Source organism: Ipomoea triloba, chromosome 5 (genome assembly GCF_003576645.1).
Source record: "Ipomoea triloba cultivar NCNSP0323 chromosome 5, ASM357664v1".
Lineage (NCBI taxonomy): Eukaryota > Viridiplantae > Streptophyta > Magnoliopsida > Solanales > Convolvulaceae > Ipomoea > Ipomoea triloba.
Window position 1 is genome coordinate 26,731,446 of NC_044920.1, and position 19,698 is coordinate 26,751,143.

At 31.2% G+C, this 19,698-nt stretch overlaps 1 protein-coding gene across 2 annotated transcripts; it reads right to left on the bottom strand.

The window, feature by feature from the left end:
* Positions 1-3,031: 3,031 nt before the first annotated feature.
* Positions 3,032-7,496, bottom strand: LOC116021028 (uncharacterized calcium-binding protein At1g02270). 2 transcript variants are annotated; one of them, XM_031261621.1, is made up of 12 exons: positions 7,157-7,496; positions 6,934-7,038; positions 6,685-6,790; positions 5,538-5,758; positions 5,375-5,451; positions 5,170-5,278; positions 4,938-5,063; positions 4,738-4,848; positions 4,473-4,580; positions 4,008-4,199; positions 3,595-3,674; positions 3,032-3,375 (listed from the first exon to the last, which is right to left on the bottom strand). In XM_031261621.1, exons 1-11 carry the CDS (start codon positions 7,301-7,303, stop codon positions 3,669-3,671), a joined length of 1,308 nt encoding a protein of 435 aa, XP_031117481.1. In that variant the 5' UTR covers positions 7,304-7,496; the 3' UTR covers positions 3,032-3,375; positions 3,595-3,668. The 2 variants fall into 2 exon arrangements, with proteins under 2 accessions (XP_031117481.1, XP_031117480.1); XM_031261620.1 differs by lacking the exons at positions 3,032-3,375; positions 3,595-3,674 and having other exon boundaries at positions 3,737-4,199.
* Between the last annotated feature and the right edge of the window lie 12,202 nt (positions 7,497-19,698).

Consider the following 19,698-nt stretch of genomic DNA (forward strand, 5'->3'; position numbering starts at 1 on the left):
CAATTCATTATAGAGATCAACCATGATCTCGAGCCTCATTCTAATCCATAAATGAAAGGACACAACAAATCCAATATGGAGAAATTCTTTGTGTGCACAAAGTGTAAAGTTTTTGTAATAATAACAAAAAAAGTACAGAAGCATTATCTTAGTTTTCTAACCACAAAACTAACTCCGCAATTGAAATATAGATATGAGAACTAGTAGCTTCGTGAGATGTGTGGACTAATCTCATTTATCTATTTGAGATGATATAAAGCTGAAAATTGAAGAAAATATTGTAACATTTTCGTAATTAAGATGGTACAGTACATTTGGAAATGCTTGACAATGCATCCATAAATAATTATTGGCATGTGGATGAATGATAGCCCATTAATCTTGTCAAAACCAATGTTCAGAATGAACACATATTAAAAAAACACAGTGGCATTTTAGTCATTTTGCGTATTGTTGAAACTTAATGTACGTATTTTTTGTGCTTACAGTGCGTCGTTCTAATACTTAAGATAATTCAATTTAACACTTAGGGGCCGTTTGGTTTACGGAATGTCAGATTACCTTAGGGAATGTTAAATTGCTGGGAATGTTAGATTGTTGGGAATGTTGGATTCCTGTGTTTGGTTAAATATGAGATATGTAATATAAAACTGTTTGGTTGAAGGGTTGTTTTTTATGTTATTATGGTTATTTTACTTTATTGCCCCTAACATTTTTTCATGCTTTTCAATAAATGAAGTTAAAAATTATTTTATTTTTTCATGCATTTCAATATGTATTATTCTCAACCTCTAATAAGACATTAGTTCTTTTATCTTTGTAAATAATGATCTCCAAATAAGGTACAATACAGAGATAATAAAAACTCAACAATAACATGTAAATGATATTAATGATAGCAATATGTTTCTCTAGATTGCAATTGTCCTTCACTACAATCATACTCTATTCCTTGTAAGTTAAATTATTTAGAATTGTTGTGTTATTTGGACTAAGGTTTCTTGCATATAATATAACTAGTATTTTACCCGTGCGATGCACGGATGAAATTTTTTTATTAGATATTTTAATAATAAATTAGAGGTTAAATTATAAACAATAAATAATTATCATATTTTTAGTGTATATTTGTTCAATGATAAGATAAGTGTAAAAGTATGAATAATATATTTCTCGATATTTAATGTCATTACTATCTAAATAAATATGGGAAAAAGTGTAAATAATTTTAAAAATCATTAAGATGATTAAAGATTCTTGGAATCAAACTGTATTTGAATGTTTTTTTTAAATTACTTGATTTAAAACAGTTTTGTTCCCATAGTTTTTTTTTTGTATAATAAATATGTTTGAATAGTTAAAAAAAAATAGTATACAATAGTCTGGAATTAAAAAAAAATCTCGAAATTAAAACATAATTACTTTAATTACTACTGTAGTAAATTTTGTTTTGAAAGTAAAGAAGATAATAAATTTAATAACAATTATAAAGTTAAAATATTATTTTAGAATGAAGTCGAATATTTACAAATTCTTAAAAACTTCCTTGTATACAATGTTTGCTGTTGAAGTTTTTCTGGTGCTTTCACTTTCACAAATCAATATTTTCAGCCCTTCTGAAGTAGTGACCCTAGAAACTGCAACATATAATTGTCCATGACTAAAGACAGGTTTTTTCAAGAATAGGCCTACATGAGAAAGCGATTGTCCTTGACTCTTATTAATTGTCATTGCATATGAGACAATTAATGGAAATTGTCTTCTTTGAAATTTAAACGGCAACCTCAAGTCTGATGGAGTAAGTGACATTCTCGGTATGAGTACTTTCACCTGCACTGGTTCCGGATAATATCCTTGCTTCTAGAACATGGTTTCCAAGTTTAGTAATTACCATTCTTGTGCCATTACATAAACCAATTGAGTGATCAATATTTCTTAATAGCATAACTGGAGTGTCAACTTTCAATGTCAATGCATGATTGGGTACACCTGAACAGTTGATTCCATTTAAAAATTCTGGACTGTGAACATCAGCTAACATATCAACATTAGAATCAGATTTGCAAGTACTATCACAACTGAAATATGTAATTCCATCAGACATGTTTAAAGAACTCATATATTCATTTATAGAATGTACCACGTCAAGTGTTGGTGCCAATATCGCCCTTTTTTGTAAATTGAATCAGGTAGTTTATAATGGGTGATGGTAGAAAGGGCAAAATTTGTAAAATTTCATGGAAATCTTACATTACCTAAGGAAATGGATGGCATCACATTCCCTCCAAATTTAAGAAAATGCTTATGTGGAGGTTAAATAATATTTCCTGGGAAAGTTATATAACCTCAACCAAACATAGGAATCTTGTATAACTAGCTAAATATAACCTTTGTTATCCTAGATAACCCGAACCAAACGCCCCCTTAAGGTGTGTCAGTTATACACTTGAGAACTTAAGGTGCATCATTCTAAAACGTAAGGTGCGTCTTTTCAAAATTTGAGATGGGCCATTTAAATATTTAAGGTGCGTTAGTTATCCACTTAGGTACGCCATTTTAACACTTAAAGGTGCATGATTTTACTACTTAAGGTTCGTTTTTGTAACACTTAAGATGCGTCATTTTAACACTTAAAGTGCGTCTTGTAACACTTAAGGTGCACCATTTTTACACTTTGCTTCTTTCTTCTCACGATGCGCTTTTTTTTTCATTGATTTGCGTCATTGATCTAGATGCGTCATTGATCTAGATTTGATCAATGACTCAAATCTCACCTCATGTTTCACCTAGGACCTACTTCTCACCAAATCTCATCCATATATATATATATATATATATATATATATACACACACACACACACACATATATATATATTGGGATTAATAAAAGGCTCAAATATTTGATTTTATATTTTTACCCTCAATTTTAACATCTATTTAATATAGATTTAACAGAATGTAAAATTGGTACAAAATCAATAATTAAGGGACCAACTTTGATCAAATTAAAAGTTAATTGACAAAACTTGATAAAAATCAATAATCGAATGACCCTTTCTGGAATTAACTCAGTATAAAACAACTACAAGTATCGAACAAATTCATTTGTTCATGTGTTTGGAATGAATACGTCCAAGGTCTTGTTAACCACCGAAGAAAGATGTTAGGTATACCAAATCTTATATTACAGTAACTTTATCTTAGCTTATTAATTCATAATGAATTCACGATTAACCAATTTTAAACGTTCTTCAGTAGACGCTGATTCAAATGATATACACGTCCCCCCACTTGACAAGCTTTCATGCAGGATGGCTGGCTCGGAAGCCACAACAATCTCCACCGTTCAATCTCCCAAAGGAGTATGAGAACCCCTGCCATGGCACACACAATAAACACCATCACAAATTAAACAACCAAAAACAATGAAATGACCAGCCAAGCTGGTCAGACTGTTAACTTAATAACCCCAAGAAATCAGTACGGAATATACTTAGTCGGTGCATACTTTTGAGTAATAGCTGCTAATTTCTCTCGTCACACACAAAAAAAAAATTCATCATCAATATTTAAATTTAGTAAAGTTGAATTACCTCTCAATCTCTGGTGATGATTTGGGAATTTGAAGGAGTGGTCATAAGCTCACAACCAAAGCTCGCAGGCAGCATCAAGCCTAACCAGTGAAATGAAATTGCGGATTGAAAGAAAATAAGAAATGCAGTGAAAGTTTGAGTCTTTTGCTATTTTTGATGGGTTTTGGGCTCAGTAGTAGACAATTTTCTGTAAAAAATTTGGGGACTGAACACTTTTATATATATGATGAATATATAAACATATATTTACATATATATAAAATTAGTGACGAAAAAAATAAAATTCTGAGCCTGCCTCCACCCCAACCAGCAGGCTATGATCTCTTCTACCTATAAGCCAGTGAGTGATTTGCACTGGAAAACAGTTAAGAATTGGATATTTCTCAGGTTAACTGAGAGCATGGCATTCTTACTGGTGAAAATACAACAGTTAGTTTGGCATGATCAGAGAGAGAATAGTCTTCAGGCCACATCCCTTTCTCTACTTCCTTTGGGAAAAGAACCGCGTCCTGGATGCTAAACCCGATGGCTTCCTCGATGGCATTTTCGCTGTCGTCCCATTGGTCGTCTCTTTGTTCTGACCATGTCGGGTTCCATATCCATTGCTGCAATCCCAAAAGACGAGACATAAGCGCTATTCTTAAACACCACCCTAAGGTCACTTTCAGGTTATCCAGATGGACTAGAGATTTTTATTTTTTTTTTAGTACTATTGACTCTGTTACAATGTAGTATCTGTTCATAGCTACTTTCTCAACCAAATGAAGCACAGAGAGCCAATATCGCCTCCACTGAGGCTCGAACCCACCCCCTCCTATGTGGGGGTGCAACTGGGTGCCACTAGACCATTAGAGATAAAACAGAATTTCGATAAATACCTTGAATTCTTTGTAATCAACAACACCGTTTCCATCAATATCTGCTTGAACCCACAAATCATTAGTCTCCTGAATACTCAGCCCATTGCGATTGCCGATCAAACTAAGCTGCAGGATTAGTGGAACGAACATATTAGGTATTATTGTTTTAAGGTAAAGGGGGAGGAAAGTAAAGCCAAAAATTGCGATTCATCTTTCTCTACAAGCACACAATTGCACAAACGTATGGAGACACATATATGTACGTTCGGTTGCTGAATACTACCTGCCGCAAAGCTTCACAGAAATCGGAGTATGAAATATAATCATCACTGCTATCAGCCTTCAGAAAGGCAAATGCATCCTCTTCGGTCAAAGAGGCACGACGGAGTTGATACTGAAAATGGAGAGATTCCATTGTTAAATATATGGAGCTCAAGAAAAGAATATTCCAGGAAAACATCATATACAGAATATACTCTCTACCTTAAACATTCCAAAGACTGCCTGACTCCAACTTGTTTTCAGCAACTTCCTGTACTTGTTAGGATTAAGAAGCCATATAAAATCCACACCACAGATGTTCCCTCGATGATTTCTGTGGCTCACCCACTGCATAAAATAATATGAAACGAGACTTAAGTTTTTGAGGTCTAATTGGTTAAAAATTCTCAACGAGAAGCTAGCAACATGAAGACTAAGAGAGAGGGGATCAGACCTTCTGTGCATCTGCATCAGCATACTGGTGTGCAGTATCATATGATGATATAAATCCCTGAGATCTGAGGAACTTGTAAACATGACCCCGTTTGCTTCCATTCCAATCCCTGAAAATTTTATAGAAACGTGAACAATAAGAACGTATATGAGCAGAATTCGCAGACATGGGACTACTTAAACGCCGAGTGAGAAAGAAAAGTTACCCGCAAAGTATAATTGGCAAAGGATTAAGCTTATTTTCCTTTTGGTATGATTCCACATATTGCAATATTTTGTAGACCTAAAAACGTGAACCATGGCACAGGTGAGTGGTTGACTCGCTAAATTATTTTTGGTAAATAAACAGCAGAAGAAATATCCAAGTACCTGGCGCAGACGTTCCAAGCAAATACTCGAATCGTGCGGGAACAGCAAGTGTGTGTTGACTATAAGAATTTCTTTTCTAACATTACCATTTCGACACGGTGAGCAGGGTAATACGAGCTCAACATGTAATAACTGTGCAACACGGTCTCCAAAATCATTGAAAAGCAACTCTTGGTGGCTTATAACCCTGAAGTAATCCTTATGTACAGCAGTCAGCAGACCTGTTGATCAATAAAGAGTGACTTAAATCGGCAACACGGTCATTTATGCAAATTGCAAATAACAAGCTTTCTAATTGAAGAGTTCCCAAATAGAATTGCCTCACTGCATTACCAACCCTTAACCTTCCTCGAAGGGTATTCATATATGACATTTTAGGTTGTTGAAAATTAGTTAAAGATCTCATAGAAAGACAATAAATGGAAAAGATAATAAGGCATTCGGGCAATGAAGGTTTAGGGCAAGCTCAATGGTAGAACCCAAATTTGGATTTTTCCATCACATTTCTGAGTTGTAGGGAAGAGAAAGAAAAAGAAAATTTTTAAAGTATATTTAAAAAAAAAAAAAAAAAAAAAAAAAAAANAAAAAAAAAAAAAAAAAAAAAAAAAAAAACAACTTTCAGGGTCGCAGCCACCCCCCCATGCTCACATGGCCATTACTTGCTCCGATATATATATATATTTTTTTTTTAAATAACGAAAACCCTTAAATCTCGTCCACCTCACACGAAAGTTGCAAAAAGTGCCACCAAAAACCCAAGAAAAAGGCCAATGGGAATGCTGTTGTTAAGGAAAGGGTCCCAAGTGGATACAAATCAAACCAAACCACAGTTGTCTTCTGAATAAGTGGAGTAAGTCACATGGATTCAGTGCTATTGAAGCAACAAGTTTGACAAGTTGAAGATAATTGGGGCCATGTTAATGAGTTTCAATCAAGAGCACTATGACACACTATCAGAGACTCTTATTCTAAGCAATACTTGTTTATCAAATACAGCAAAAGCCTGACTTTAACATCAAGAAAATAAAAGGACAACTAACAAAAGCTTCAGCATTCTAGTTTCTCAGAATCTTAGAAAATTGATGCCAGAATTAACAATCAAATCAAGGACAGACAATTAAAAAGCCCTAACAATGAGAGCACATACCATCACCCCGGTTGTTAGTTCTGGCAAGCTTAAAAGTAACATATCCAGCATCTCCTAGTTTCTTGTCATAGAGATCAACAAGCTCTTCATTCCCAACCCAAAATTCCTAGAAACAAGCATAAACTTATTTAAGAATAGTCACAAACAATGCGCAATAAACTGATTTACAAAAAAACCTAAATTAGAAAACTAATACAAATGAAAGGGAGAGAGGGAGAGATAGATAAAATCTTTCCCCTTCAATTTTACCTGAAGACAAATGATGGAAGATCTTTCATACAATAACCATTCCAAGATTCTTTCATTCCTGTCCAACCAAAATCCCCTGAAATGGCTTTCTCTAACACTGGGGTCCTGTAATTTCACCAAAAACCACAATAAGAAAAAGGCACAGAAACACCCAGATTGTAAAGCTCAGATATTTTTACTTCCCACATAACCAAAAAAAAAACAAAAAAGATGAGAAACAAACCTCGCTACAGAGCCGTTTGTAAATGGGAGCAAGGATATTGAAAGTTGTGCAAGAAACGGAACTGGGATCGGAGATTGAAGAGGCAATTGAATAGCTCCCGATTCTGGAAGCCCTCCCTTTGGCTAGTCCCCTGTTCTTCCTCCCCATTGTGAATACTCAGTTGAGAATTGTGTTTGCCGGAGGGGCAAAAGAGAAAGGAGAGGAAGAAATACAGAGAGAGAGAGAGAGTAAAATCTAGAAGAAAAGAAAGAATTGATGGATGATTATGAAGGAGATTGAGAGAAAGAAGAAGACAAAGAATGCAGAGGAATTGCGTTTCATGAGTCATCTACGTATTGCGAAATCTACGCAGCGGGATATATACGGAGAGAGAATATAATGTGTTTCTGTGGAGAAGTGGGAGAAAGCCGGAGAATCATTCAATTTTTATTTATTTCTTTATTTTATTTCTTTTAAATGTTTTAATAGCAATAAAATGATTGCATATTGCATTTATTTATACACCGTCAGATACAAAAAGTTTTTGAATTATTCCAACCCCACAACAACAAAAATAAATTTAATCGAGGAGTTTGGTTCGAGTTATATAACATAATAATCATGGAATACGACATTTCAAAGTTTATATTCTCATGTTTAGTTCATATTATCTTATTTATTTATTTTAATTTTAATATTTGTTAAAATACATAAATATAAAGGTAACCCCTAAACCAAATAGTTTTATATTACATACTTTAATTTTAACCAAACACATGAATTTAAAATTTCTAAAAATTTAACATTCACATCAATCTAACATCCGCTAAATTTAATAATTCCCACCGCTCTTGTCCAAGATACAAATATAGAAGGTAAATTGTGAAATGTGACTGATGAATAATATACTAGGTCTGTGCCAGAACCAGTCTAAGAGAGTAACTGGATAAAAAAGGCCTAAGAAAGAGACCCAGTACAGAGCTACCGAAAAGTTCGATAAGGATTGAAATTATTATTTATAATATAAGTAAGATTAGGACTTATTATTTATGATGTAACGAGGATTGAAATTAGTATTTATAATATAAGTAGGATTATGACTTATTATTTATGATGTAACGAGGACTTCCAATATGAGGCAGCCAAAATTCTTATTATTTGTACGACTCTAAGCCCAATTCAATTCTTATTATTTGTACGACTCTAAGCCCAATTCAAAATATTAATTGAGTCACACGCACTTGGAGAGTTGAGAATTGAGACCTAATTTATTACTGTATATTTTATAACAATTTTTTATTATGTATTTTGTTCCGTTTTATAATATAATTAACAAAAGAAAATATAATAAACTAGTGGTCCTGAGACCTGAGCTATACAACTTGAAATAATCTTTTCTAGACCGAAGTGGACGTTGCAGAGCAGAAAGTGCGTCGCAGAAATAAGATCCGTGATTCGCATATCTTTACATTTTTTTCTTTATTTTTTCTTTTTTCAATGAAGTTGAGAATTTTAAAATTTTGAAAAAAGGAAAATGAATAACATTTTGCACCTAAAAAAATGTTGTCGGTGCGTAGAATTATTTGACGCGGAAATTAAGTAGAGGAAGCATATATGATATATTCTTTCATCTTTACAAATGGTACCATGAAAGCAAGATTTTAGAAACATTATCCTATAATAAAAACATAAATTTATACAAAAGATAAAGTTTAAGTGGCTTAAAAAGTTCAACAAACAACGAACTCATACACCCACGTAGCAATACCAAACTCGAATCTATTCCAAACCCGTTTAAACATCACACGTCTATTTATAATTAATACCTGAAGAGTATGTGGTCTTAAAACTCATGTAGCAATATCAAACCTGAATCTATCTATTCCAAACCCGATTAAACATCACACGTCCATTTATTATAATAATAATAATAATAAATTATTATTATTATTATTATAATTGGGTATAAGTATGATCACAAATTATACTATAGACTACATTCTACCACACACATTGTGAGTCATGGTCCAAAAATTATATATATGTAATTAATATATTATGTATATTTTAGTAACAAATTATGTAATTGTACAAAAAATTAAAGTATATAATATGTTAATTGCAACATGTATACAAACATAATATACTAAATACAAGTACATAATATAATTATTACTGTATATATGGTTAGTTCATGACTTGGATAGTATTTGTAAGTACCATGCTAGAAACTCCTATAATTATCACTTTTTGTCGTAGCATCTTTTTTTTTTAGATACGTAAATTTCTTATTATTAATTCATGATAAGGTTTTCATTGAGATAACATACATTCTAATAATTTTTACTTATTGAAACACATAGAGTTAATATTATCTCACCATTGATGCTCAAATTTATGACCTCCCATTTAAGAGAGCCACTTCGTATCACTATGTCACAAAGACATGCATTATAATAATAATTAAATAATCATTTGTAGTCTTTGTACGACAGTGTAGTATGGACTGTCTGCCAACTTGTTTCGTTATTTATTTATTTAGTCTTTGCGATTTCAAGTGAGATGTGTATTGCGGCCGTATTGCCGTGTATCAAAAAGAATTATAGAAGCGGTGGTTGACAGTTTCAGTTTTTAAGAATATATTATTAACTTAAACAAATCAACAATATCTGTACAAGGTGGCTAAAATACATCCAAGAAAAAAGACAAACATGTAATTAGAGTATTAAAAATTACATCAAACTTCAAAAATATGATTGAGTGGATGAATTATGATTTTCATATCTAAAAATCACAAGTTTAATTTTTGTTAACACTCTCTTAATTGAGCATGTTGTACAAGATATTAATGATGAAACCAACAAAAAAATTCACTATAATTTTTACTGCAAATTGTAAAGGTGAAAATATGAGCCTTTTGTGTGGCGACAACCCAAATTTCACTCTAGTTTTTGGAGTGTTCGTTAAAAAGTTTGAACTAAGAGTAATGTCATGAAATTTAGGAGTGTAAAGGAATTATGGTCGAGTATGAGGATGTTGTCTTTTTTCCTCCTTAATTGTACGCAATTTTATAGAGGAATAATATGTTGTATGTATTCTGTATTCATGACCCTTCATAATGACATAATTGTGTGATAATGGGACCTTCATGATCATTTTATGGTCGAATAATCGAAATTCATGCCCCTTAATATAGGATAATAGCCTTAGTTAACTAGTTATTATGATAATTCATTCATATATCCATTTAGTTTGCAACAACTAGTAATAATTATCAATTGATTTGGCCGAGTTAGATTTTTCAATTACACTTTGACACAGTTAATTTCGTAGGTCGAAATTATATTCTGAATTTATCTTTTCGATTATTGTTCTCATTAAACCTATCAAACTTATTGGACTATTAGTCTTATACCATCACATACAAAGTGGTCCAACTGAACAAAGTCACCAACCTCCGCTCCCCATGAGTCTATAGGAACAATTACATTTATATATATATATATATATATATATATATATATATATATATATATACATGGATGAAATTAATTGGGGGAATTAAAAACGCGCGTGTTTATATGAAACATGTTCCTATGTCTCACAGAACACATGTTTAATATTCAGACACGAGTTTTTAATTATCCTAATTAATTTTATCTATAGATATATTTTTTAATGCACCAGATTAATTTTCATGAACTCATGAGGATGTTGATTCTCATATGAACATCCGTGCGCGCGCGCACACACACATATATATGTATATGTATACATGTATGTATGCATGTATGTTTATTTATTTTCAGGTAAAAACATTTTTTAAAGTGAGAACATGCAAACTTTTTTCAGTAATACACAATAAATTCTTTATCAATGCACAATACCACTCGTATAAATGACCAATCAACACTTGTTTATTTATTTAGATTACATAGTTCACTGTATCTAACACTTATTCCAAAAGAAATTAATAAGGGAAAATGACTTTGTAAAGAAATTAGGGACTTGTATAACACATGCTACATATTCCACAAGAAGGACAATGATTTATTTTTGAAAGCCGAAAGACGAGGCACAAACTTTTGGTAGATCTTTCGGCTGTTGCCCCTTCATGACGCGACAGGCTACGACCCTGATGTTGATGTCTACGGCCATCAACGCTAATTAAACTTTTTTTTTTTTTTTGAAGATAACGCTAATTAAACCTCGTCACCAATAATCTATATATTTGCTCTATCTTTTACTAAAATAATTATTATTTTTTAATTAAATAGATTTGCATCTAGCCAACTACTATTTTAGAGTGTATATTAAGGTAACATTTGGTTCAGGACTTTTGTATCCTATTATAAAATTTGATATTAATTATTATATTTGTTATTCTACCATTTGAATTCAAATCATTTAGTAATTATAATACATTAACACATTATCTTTCTACTCTCATACTTTTGAACAATATAATCAAAAATAAAGAAAAAATCGTTATCTATGCATTAAATATGAAAATTTAATATGCATGCATGTGTCTGTGTGCATATATATATATACATACATACATATATATATATATATATATAATTTTAATTAACTATTTATTTATTTAGATTCTAATTCCTGTGTATTACCAAATTAAACAAAAAGACGTATCCTTTTAAAATTCATTATCATTATCAAGTATTTAGTTTTTATTATTATTCTGATTCTAATGTTAGAGCCAAAAACACCATAAATAAATTTCACTATTGTTTACTAACTTGTAAATCATACAAGAGATGCAAGCCACACGCACAAAGAAAGTTGTGTGTGACGGACAGTTTGACTTAGAAAGTTTTGATAAAAACTAAGTTGTTGACTTTGTTCTTGTGCAATAACTCACAAATGTCTAATTCTTATTAAATTATTATCCTTAATTATAACAAACATATTCTTACATTGGCGACTCAAAGAGGGGAGAATATAAGAAGTTTCAAATCCCAGCTGCAAACGAGGTTATAGAATTAACGAATTATCGCATTGCCTTCACTAACATGTACACGCGCGAAATCGGATTATACGTGACTCGAATTTTTCATTCACTACAATTTCGCCCCTCCCTCCTTTTTTCCATTGCCAAATACTAAAAATTCGAAAAATAATTTTTATTTTTTTTTCTTTTACTTTCTAAACACACCTTAGATTGAAAAATCTACTAAAAGAATAATTAATAAACACACCCAAAATATCTAAGCAACCTTTAACAGTTTAACCAATAAAAAGATCAGGACTTCAAAGGCAGGAAAAAAGAAAAGAAAAAAAAAGAAAAAAAAAAAGGAGAATACTTTAATTAATACTATATACAGCATCAGAAACAAACAGTGAAATATTGAATGATATTGTTTTTTAAAATGCAACAATTATATGACCACCAAAATGTATTTGCATGCCACGTGTCTGTGTGCTTTATGAACTTCTTTTTTTTTTTTTTTTTTGGAACAATAAACATAGTGGATTAATGGCAGGGGGNTTTTTTTTTTTTTTTTTTGGAACAATAAACATAGTGGATTAATGGCAGGGGGCATTAAACCGCCCGACACAACCCAGACAACACTTTATTTGCATAATAATAGGACGGCAGCCTTAGCTACATTCACAATTTGGACCACTCCAGTCCCAAATTATAATATTATCAGCATTTTTATATCACACTCTTACTTTTAAAAATCATCATTATTCTCATTATAACTTATCACTATTTATACTTTAATCATAACTTTTACTTACTTTCAAAATGATTCATATGAAATTTCGAGCATCACACGTACAAAATGTTAATAGTATGTAATAGGAGTTGTCATTTCTTTTCCTATGCTAATTTGAAAAAATAAAATAAAATATTTTCAATTTAAATTGTACTAAAAGAAATCAAAAAAAAATTCAAATTACATATTGTTTTCTTGTTTAATAATTTAATTATACACATTTTAAGATGAATGACCAATTATTAAAGAAAAAAACTACAAATTAACCACATCTAATACTTTTTTTCTTGAGTACTACTGTCTCTGTTACAATATAGAGAGCACGCAGTGTCAACAATTGACTCCACTGAGACTCGAACTCACATCCATAATTCATATAGGAGTGTAAATCAGGACATCAGGTGTCACTAAACCATAAGGACAACCACATCTAACACTTGTTCCAAAAGAAATTAATAAATGAAAATGACTTTGTAAGGAAATTAGAAACGTTGTATAACACATTACACATGCTATATATTCCACAAAAAAAGGATAATGATTTAGTTAATGCTATTTTGAAAGTGGAAAGACGAGGCACAAACTTTTGGTAGATCTTTCGGTTTTTGCTCCCTGCTGGACGCAACAGGCTACGACCCCGACGTTGACGTCTACCACAATTTGCTCTTCTTATCTTTTACGAAAATGATAAATATATCAAAGGACTAAAATTTCGGGAATAAAAATACTTCATTAGATAATTTATTTGGACCATAAGATGAAAATGTCATATCCAGACTTATCACATCAAGAAATATAATTGATGGAGTAGAATTTGCAAGTTTCCATGATAGAACTCTAAAATTTTAGCCATATATCTTAAGAAAAATATTATATCTACTTTCATTTTCTACTCTCATACACAAAAATCTTGATGTAGACACTTGTATTGAAATCCACATGAAAAAAGTAGCTTATCTGTGTCTGTCATATCAGTGAGTAAAATTTAGAAAGTAAGATTTATTAGTCCATATAGTAGAACTCATTATATCTTAATTTTATTAGAGGAAGATGAAAATAAAGTAATAAAAACCATGTCTCATTCTTTTTTTTTTGACTGAATCAAGGGATGACATAGAAAATGTGGTATAAACTAATGTAAGAGTATGTATAATATTTATGTCTTTTACTAAAATAATTACAAAATAATTTCTTAGCCAGAAAGTCATAGAAAAGTGGGTGGAACATATTTTTTTTCTTTTTACAAAAAACTAATCACACATGATTTTACTTATGTCGATTTACTTTTTTTTTTTTTTGGGTTGTGAATTATTATACTAGAGCCATATATAACCAAAACACATTCTCAGATATTAACTGCAAGTTTTATTATCGTCCAAAAAAATAATAATTTTTTTTATTCTTATGAAATTAATGTTATTTGTAGCGATCATATTCAAACATTGACGACTCAACGAGGGGAGAATATAAAAAGTTTCAAATCCCAGCTGCGAACCAGGTTTGGGAGGAATTAACGGATTAAAGAAGGAAAAGACTGAATCTTTACGTGTTGTATGGGATATACGTACAGTGGAAAATTTGTCGTGGCCACCTGAATTTGATTCTAAAATGAAAATGCCCCTCGCACCAATCCGGTTGCTCTTGGGATTTCATTTAAATTGTTTAAAGATGATAGTTATTGTAATTATAATAATTTTTTAATATTCATTCCATTAATCATAATAATTTAAGAAAAATGTTCATTTCTCTCCTGATTTTTATCTCCAAACTTTCCTCTCCTGATGCGTGTTCCATTCATTCAATGTCGATAATTTATTGGGTAATCCACCACTAACTAATAAATAAATTTAATTACCAACCACATGATGATAATTCAAGGGGGAAAATTTTGTAAGAAAAATATAGGAGGGGTTCGTAGCATCGCTCATAATTTAATTATATTGCAATAATTGTGATGAAAATGAAGGGCAAAGGAGACGCGTCCAATAAATTCAGTGATTCAATTGCACAAATTTTATAAATTTAATAGTTTATTTGACACCTATCTCTATAATAAGTTCAATAGCTTATTTTACACTTTTTCCTAATTTCATTATTAAGAATTTATTAACTATAATATTTGAATAGTGTTTTATATAACAATCATTATTGCGTGGACCGTGGCCCACACAGTTGTGTGAATCACAATCTAAACACACATAAAGTACATTATTCTAACTCATAAAATACATTATCTTAACCCAGAATGTTCATTATTATAACATGCACACGAAACAAGAGGTTTTTTTAAACTTAAAAACGACGTTATTTTGGTCTGTGGTCCACGTAGCGGTGTGGAATGTAATTTGCCTTTTATATAAATGTGTTAGTTGCCTAATGTGAATTTATGCCCATATGCAAAATCCTTTTTTTGACTTGAAGGGAAATTTTCAACCCAAGAACATGTGAGTGGGTTTATGCTAAGCCCATATGGTTTCAAATCAGTCCTGTATGGCTCCTACTATGGATCTGATCCATATACATGTTATGTATATCAACATTCAAACAACCATTAAACCAAATCACAAGACACAACATTTATCATAAATATAATGTTACATTGTTCAATTCTATCACCTTGGTGCCTTTGGGGATATTTTTGGCTCCTCTCATCCTTACAGTTTCATGTGTTTGCTCATCTCTTGTCCCCTGCACAATGGTCCACCACAACATGACACTCCATTATGCACCATGTTACTAATATACTTACCAAATTCTCATGACAAGACTTCACTATTGCAATCACAATAAAGTAGTTGATTGATATGAAACTTTGATGAGTCTTACTAACAAGAATCAGGTAGTGACATTGTGTCCATCATATCATTGATATTCATTGAATAAGGATATTCGACCCAATTCTAAATTATTATCCTTCAAGTTTACATGTCTTATTTAAAAGATCAAATATGATAAAATATATTGGAGTCCATAATTTACAAGGCAAAGATATCCGAGGACTCAATTGTCACATTGCATTCTGATGCCCGGCCGCAATAAGTATACATCTCCTCACTATATATTATTGTATGAAATTTATTATTAAACCTTCTATGCAAATTGAAACTCCTCACTCTCAAGCCCTCATCCCCCCACAACCCCAGTCCTATAGGATTGTGAATTGGTAAATCATGGTGACTTAGTAACCTTTTAGATTGGATGACCAATCAAATTGAAATCCCCACACACACACACACACACACACACCCCAAGGTGACTTATTAATCATACATTAAAAATCTAATCTGTGACTTATTAATCATACTAGTTTTATACGCACATTGCGCGGATGGGTTAATGCCCAATGTTTATATTTAAATAAATATTTGAAAGTATATCAACGCAAGATTATATATGAGAAGTTTATACATGGGTAATTGAATGTCAAATTTTTTTATTTAAATATCTAACTCAAAGTATATGAATCCAAGATAATATAGAAAATTCATTATAATTATTACTAAAATAAATGTTTGCAACATTGTAAAATCGATAGTCTAAATAAATACTACTTTTAATTTGAATTTTTCTAGGTGTTCTTAATTCTCTTTTGAGTAACATTGTCATTGTCTTCATCATCTTTACTATTTGTTCTCTTCCTTTTTGTTGGTAGTGTGCTATTTGCAATTCGGTTATTGCTGGTAGCATAGATGACAACGTCATGCAATGAGATTATGATATAGGAGTTATGGACTTTCCGTTAGGTGTTCTGCTTGGGGTTCATTTGGTTCAACCATTATTGTTGAATGAGTTATTGTGGATAAAGAAATCCTTAGTTTAAGAAAAAAGATTAAATAAATTAATAAAAGTTTAAAATATTATGTATTCCAAAGATATTAAAATGTAGTTTCTCGCTTTAATTTGATGGGTAATGAATTATTTGAGTACTTTCATTGTCAACAAATCCCCCCAAGTAGTTAATATGATTGGTTACAAACTATTCTTATTTTTTCATGGTATTAAAGAAATACATATGTATCATTTTTTGGTGTAACTACTAATTTATTTAATTTAATAAGAGTAAAATAGAGTGATTACATTATTGTTGAATGAGTTATTGTGGATAAAGAAATCCCTAGTTTAAGAAAAAAGATTAAATAAATTAATAAAAATTTGAAAATTTAAAATATTATGTATTCCAAAGATATTAAAATGTAGTTTCTCGCTTCAATTTGCTAGGTAATGGGTTATTTGAGTACTTTTATTGTCAACAAATCTCCCAAGTAGTTAATTTTTTTTTAGTACTACCCAAGTAGTTAATATGATTGGTTTCAAACTATTCTTTTTTTTTCATGGTATTAAAGAAATACATATGTATCATTTTTTTGTGTAACTACTAATTTATTTAATTCAATAAGAGTAAAATAGAGTGATCCAGCTTCAATATGTTGGGTTATTATTTGAGTACTTTCTTTGTCAACCAATCTCAAGTAGTTAATATAATTAACTTCAAATTATTTTAATTTTTTTTCATAGTATTAATAAAATACTTGGTAAATAAATATATAACATTATTTTGTACTATAACTTTGATATTTAATTACAAGATATTGTAAAAATAAGATAATGGACAATGTAATGAATATCAATTGATAAATTTGAATGTAAAGAATCTTTGCATGAGAGAAAATTAAAGACAATATAACTAATGAAATTATTTCTCTTATTTAATTTAATTTTTTGATAATGAATAATTTTTTCAAATAAAGGTATTGTAGACACATAATTCTAAATTAAAGAAATACATATATATCATTTTTGTTGTAGCTACTAATTTATTTAATTTAATAAGAGTAACATAGAGTGAGAAACTTAATTATGTCAAATTTGATTGAGATGAGGTTCGAATCTAAGACCTTTCTTATAGAAATTAATGGGTAAATTAAAAGTTAACGGAATATTAACAGAGAAGAGAATATTTAACGGAAAACTTAACGGATGATCATAAAAGTAAGGTTAAATTATGTAATCTCTATTAATAATATTAATCTGAATTATTTTAACCATATATTTTATTAATTAATTCATCTGAATCATCCATTTGATTAAATAATTTGACCCTCATTTTTTCTACCCATTTTAGGCCTAACTCTTTTTGGCTCTTATTAATATAGTAGATATTAAAAATCTAATCTTATATTAATTAATGTTTTATTCAATTCAACACCCGAAATAACTAACCCCTTTATAGTATACCAACTCCCATGTGCCCCTGTCACTGCGTTATTGTTGCCTGCGAATGAGGGAGACATTTATAGATGAACCCCCCCTCTACCCAGGACACCTTCCATTCAAAAACACCAATCAAATCCCCACCCTTCAATTCTCTGATCTCCCACTTTGATTCCAAGAAATGGAGGCTCAAGAACTAAAGAATAAGAAGAAGAGGAATGGAGGGGAATGGAAGAACAGAATCAGCTTCTCAGCCAGTCTTCCAGACGACGCTCACGAGGCGTTCTCCGACAGCATTTGCGCGGTGATGTACTCGACAGATCCGGTGTCCGACATTCGAGCTTCGATCTTGGAAATGATCCATGATGTTGGGGTTCAAGACTGGGGAGAAATGGAGGAGCTCATTTACTGTTACATTGTTCTCAATTCGCTTGAGGTGCACGGTTTCATTGCAGAGGCTTTCCTTAGTCTATGCTCTACTTCTTCTACCACTTGAAAGCAGATTGGATAATATAGTAATAGTACTATAATAATCATTAGTAGCATTATTATATTGATTAATGTAATTTCATCTCTCATCTTTCACACTTCATGATGCTAGTAATTACTAATTAATAAGATCCATATTTTACTTTATGGTTGTATTAATTACTTTTTACTTCCCTTCGTTTATTGGCACATATGTGTAGAAATTGTCTAAAATGTTTTATATGGTGCATAAAAACTCTTAAAGAGTGAATGCTTTTAGATTTCAAAAACATTTTTCCAAAAGAAACTTGTAGAAATTGTCTAAAATGTTTTATAATTATTCTCCAAATTTAAACACACACATTATTATCTTGTGTGTGCGGTTTTTTTTTTTTTTTTTCTTTTGTGTGTGTGTGTGTGTGAGAGAGAGGGAGGAAGAGAGACCAGGGAAACATGCAATTGCTACGGATGGCGTGTCAACGGAATAAATCCTAATTCTGTGTAATATATAGCTTGTAAACAATATAAGAAAAATGAATTGTACTATGAAGACATTGTGCAGCAACTCGACTAAGAAAGTTTTGAAAAGAATCAAATTTGTGATATTTTGATACTAGAATCACGCTAATACCTATATTAGAGTCATACCAACAAAAATGCTTAGGTAGGGATGACAATTTAAATCCGCACTGCGGATATCCGATCCACTCCTCATGAATCACGTTTTTTGGGGTGATAATGGATGGTAGGTGGGTCTTAAAAAAATTAAACCCGCGATGGGTCGGGTTGGATTCGGTTCTATGTACAAAACCTACCTAGAATCTCACCTGACCCACCATGTGTGTGTATATTTGCGTGTAAGTGATGAGAAATCTAAGCCTTTGATCTGTCTGGATCAACAGCCCTAAAACGAAACAAAAAAAATAGTGCTTCTAATCTACACAATGTCATCTTCTCTAGTAAACCATGATTGATCTATTGACTTTGTATTTTGTTTAAATCATGGAAGACACAAAATTGTCTCTTGGAAAGCACAACAATTTACACCGGCTTGGAAAGCATAACAATTTACACCGAAAAGCACAACAATTTACACCGGAAAGCACAACAATGTGCTCTGGAAGACTCAACAATGTGCAC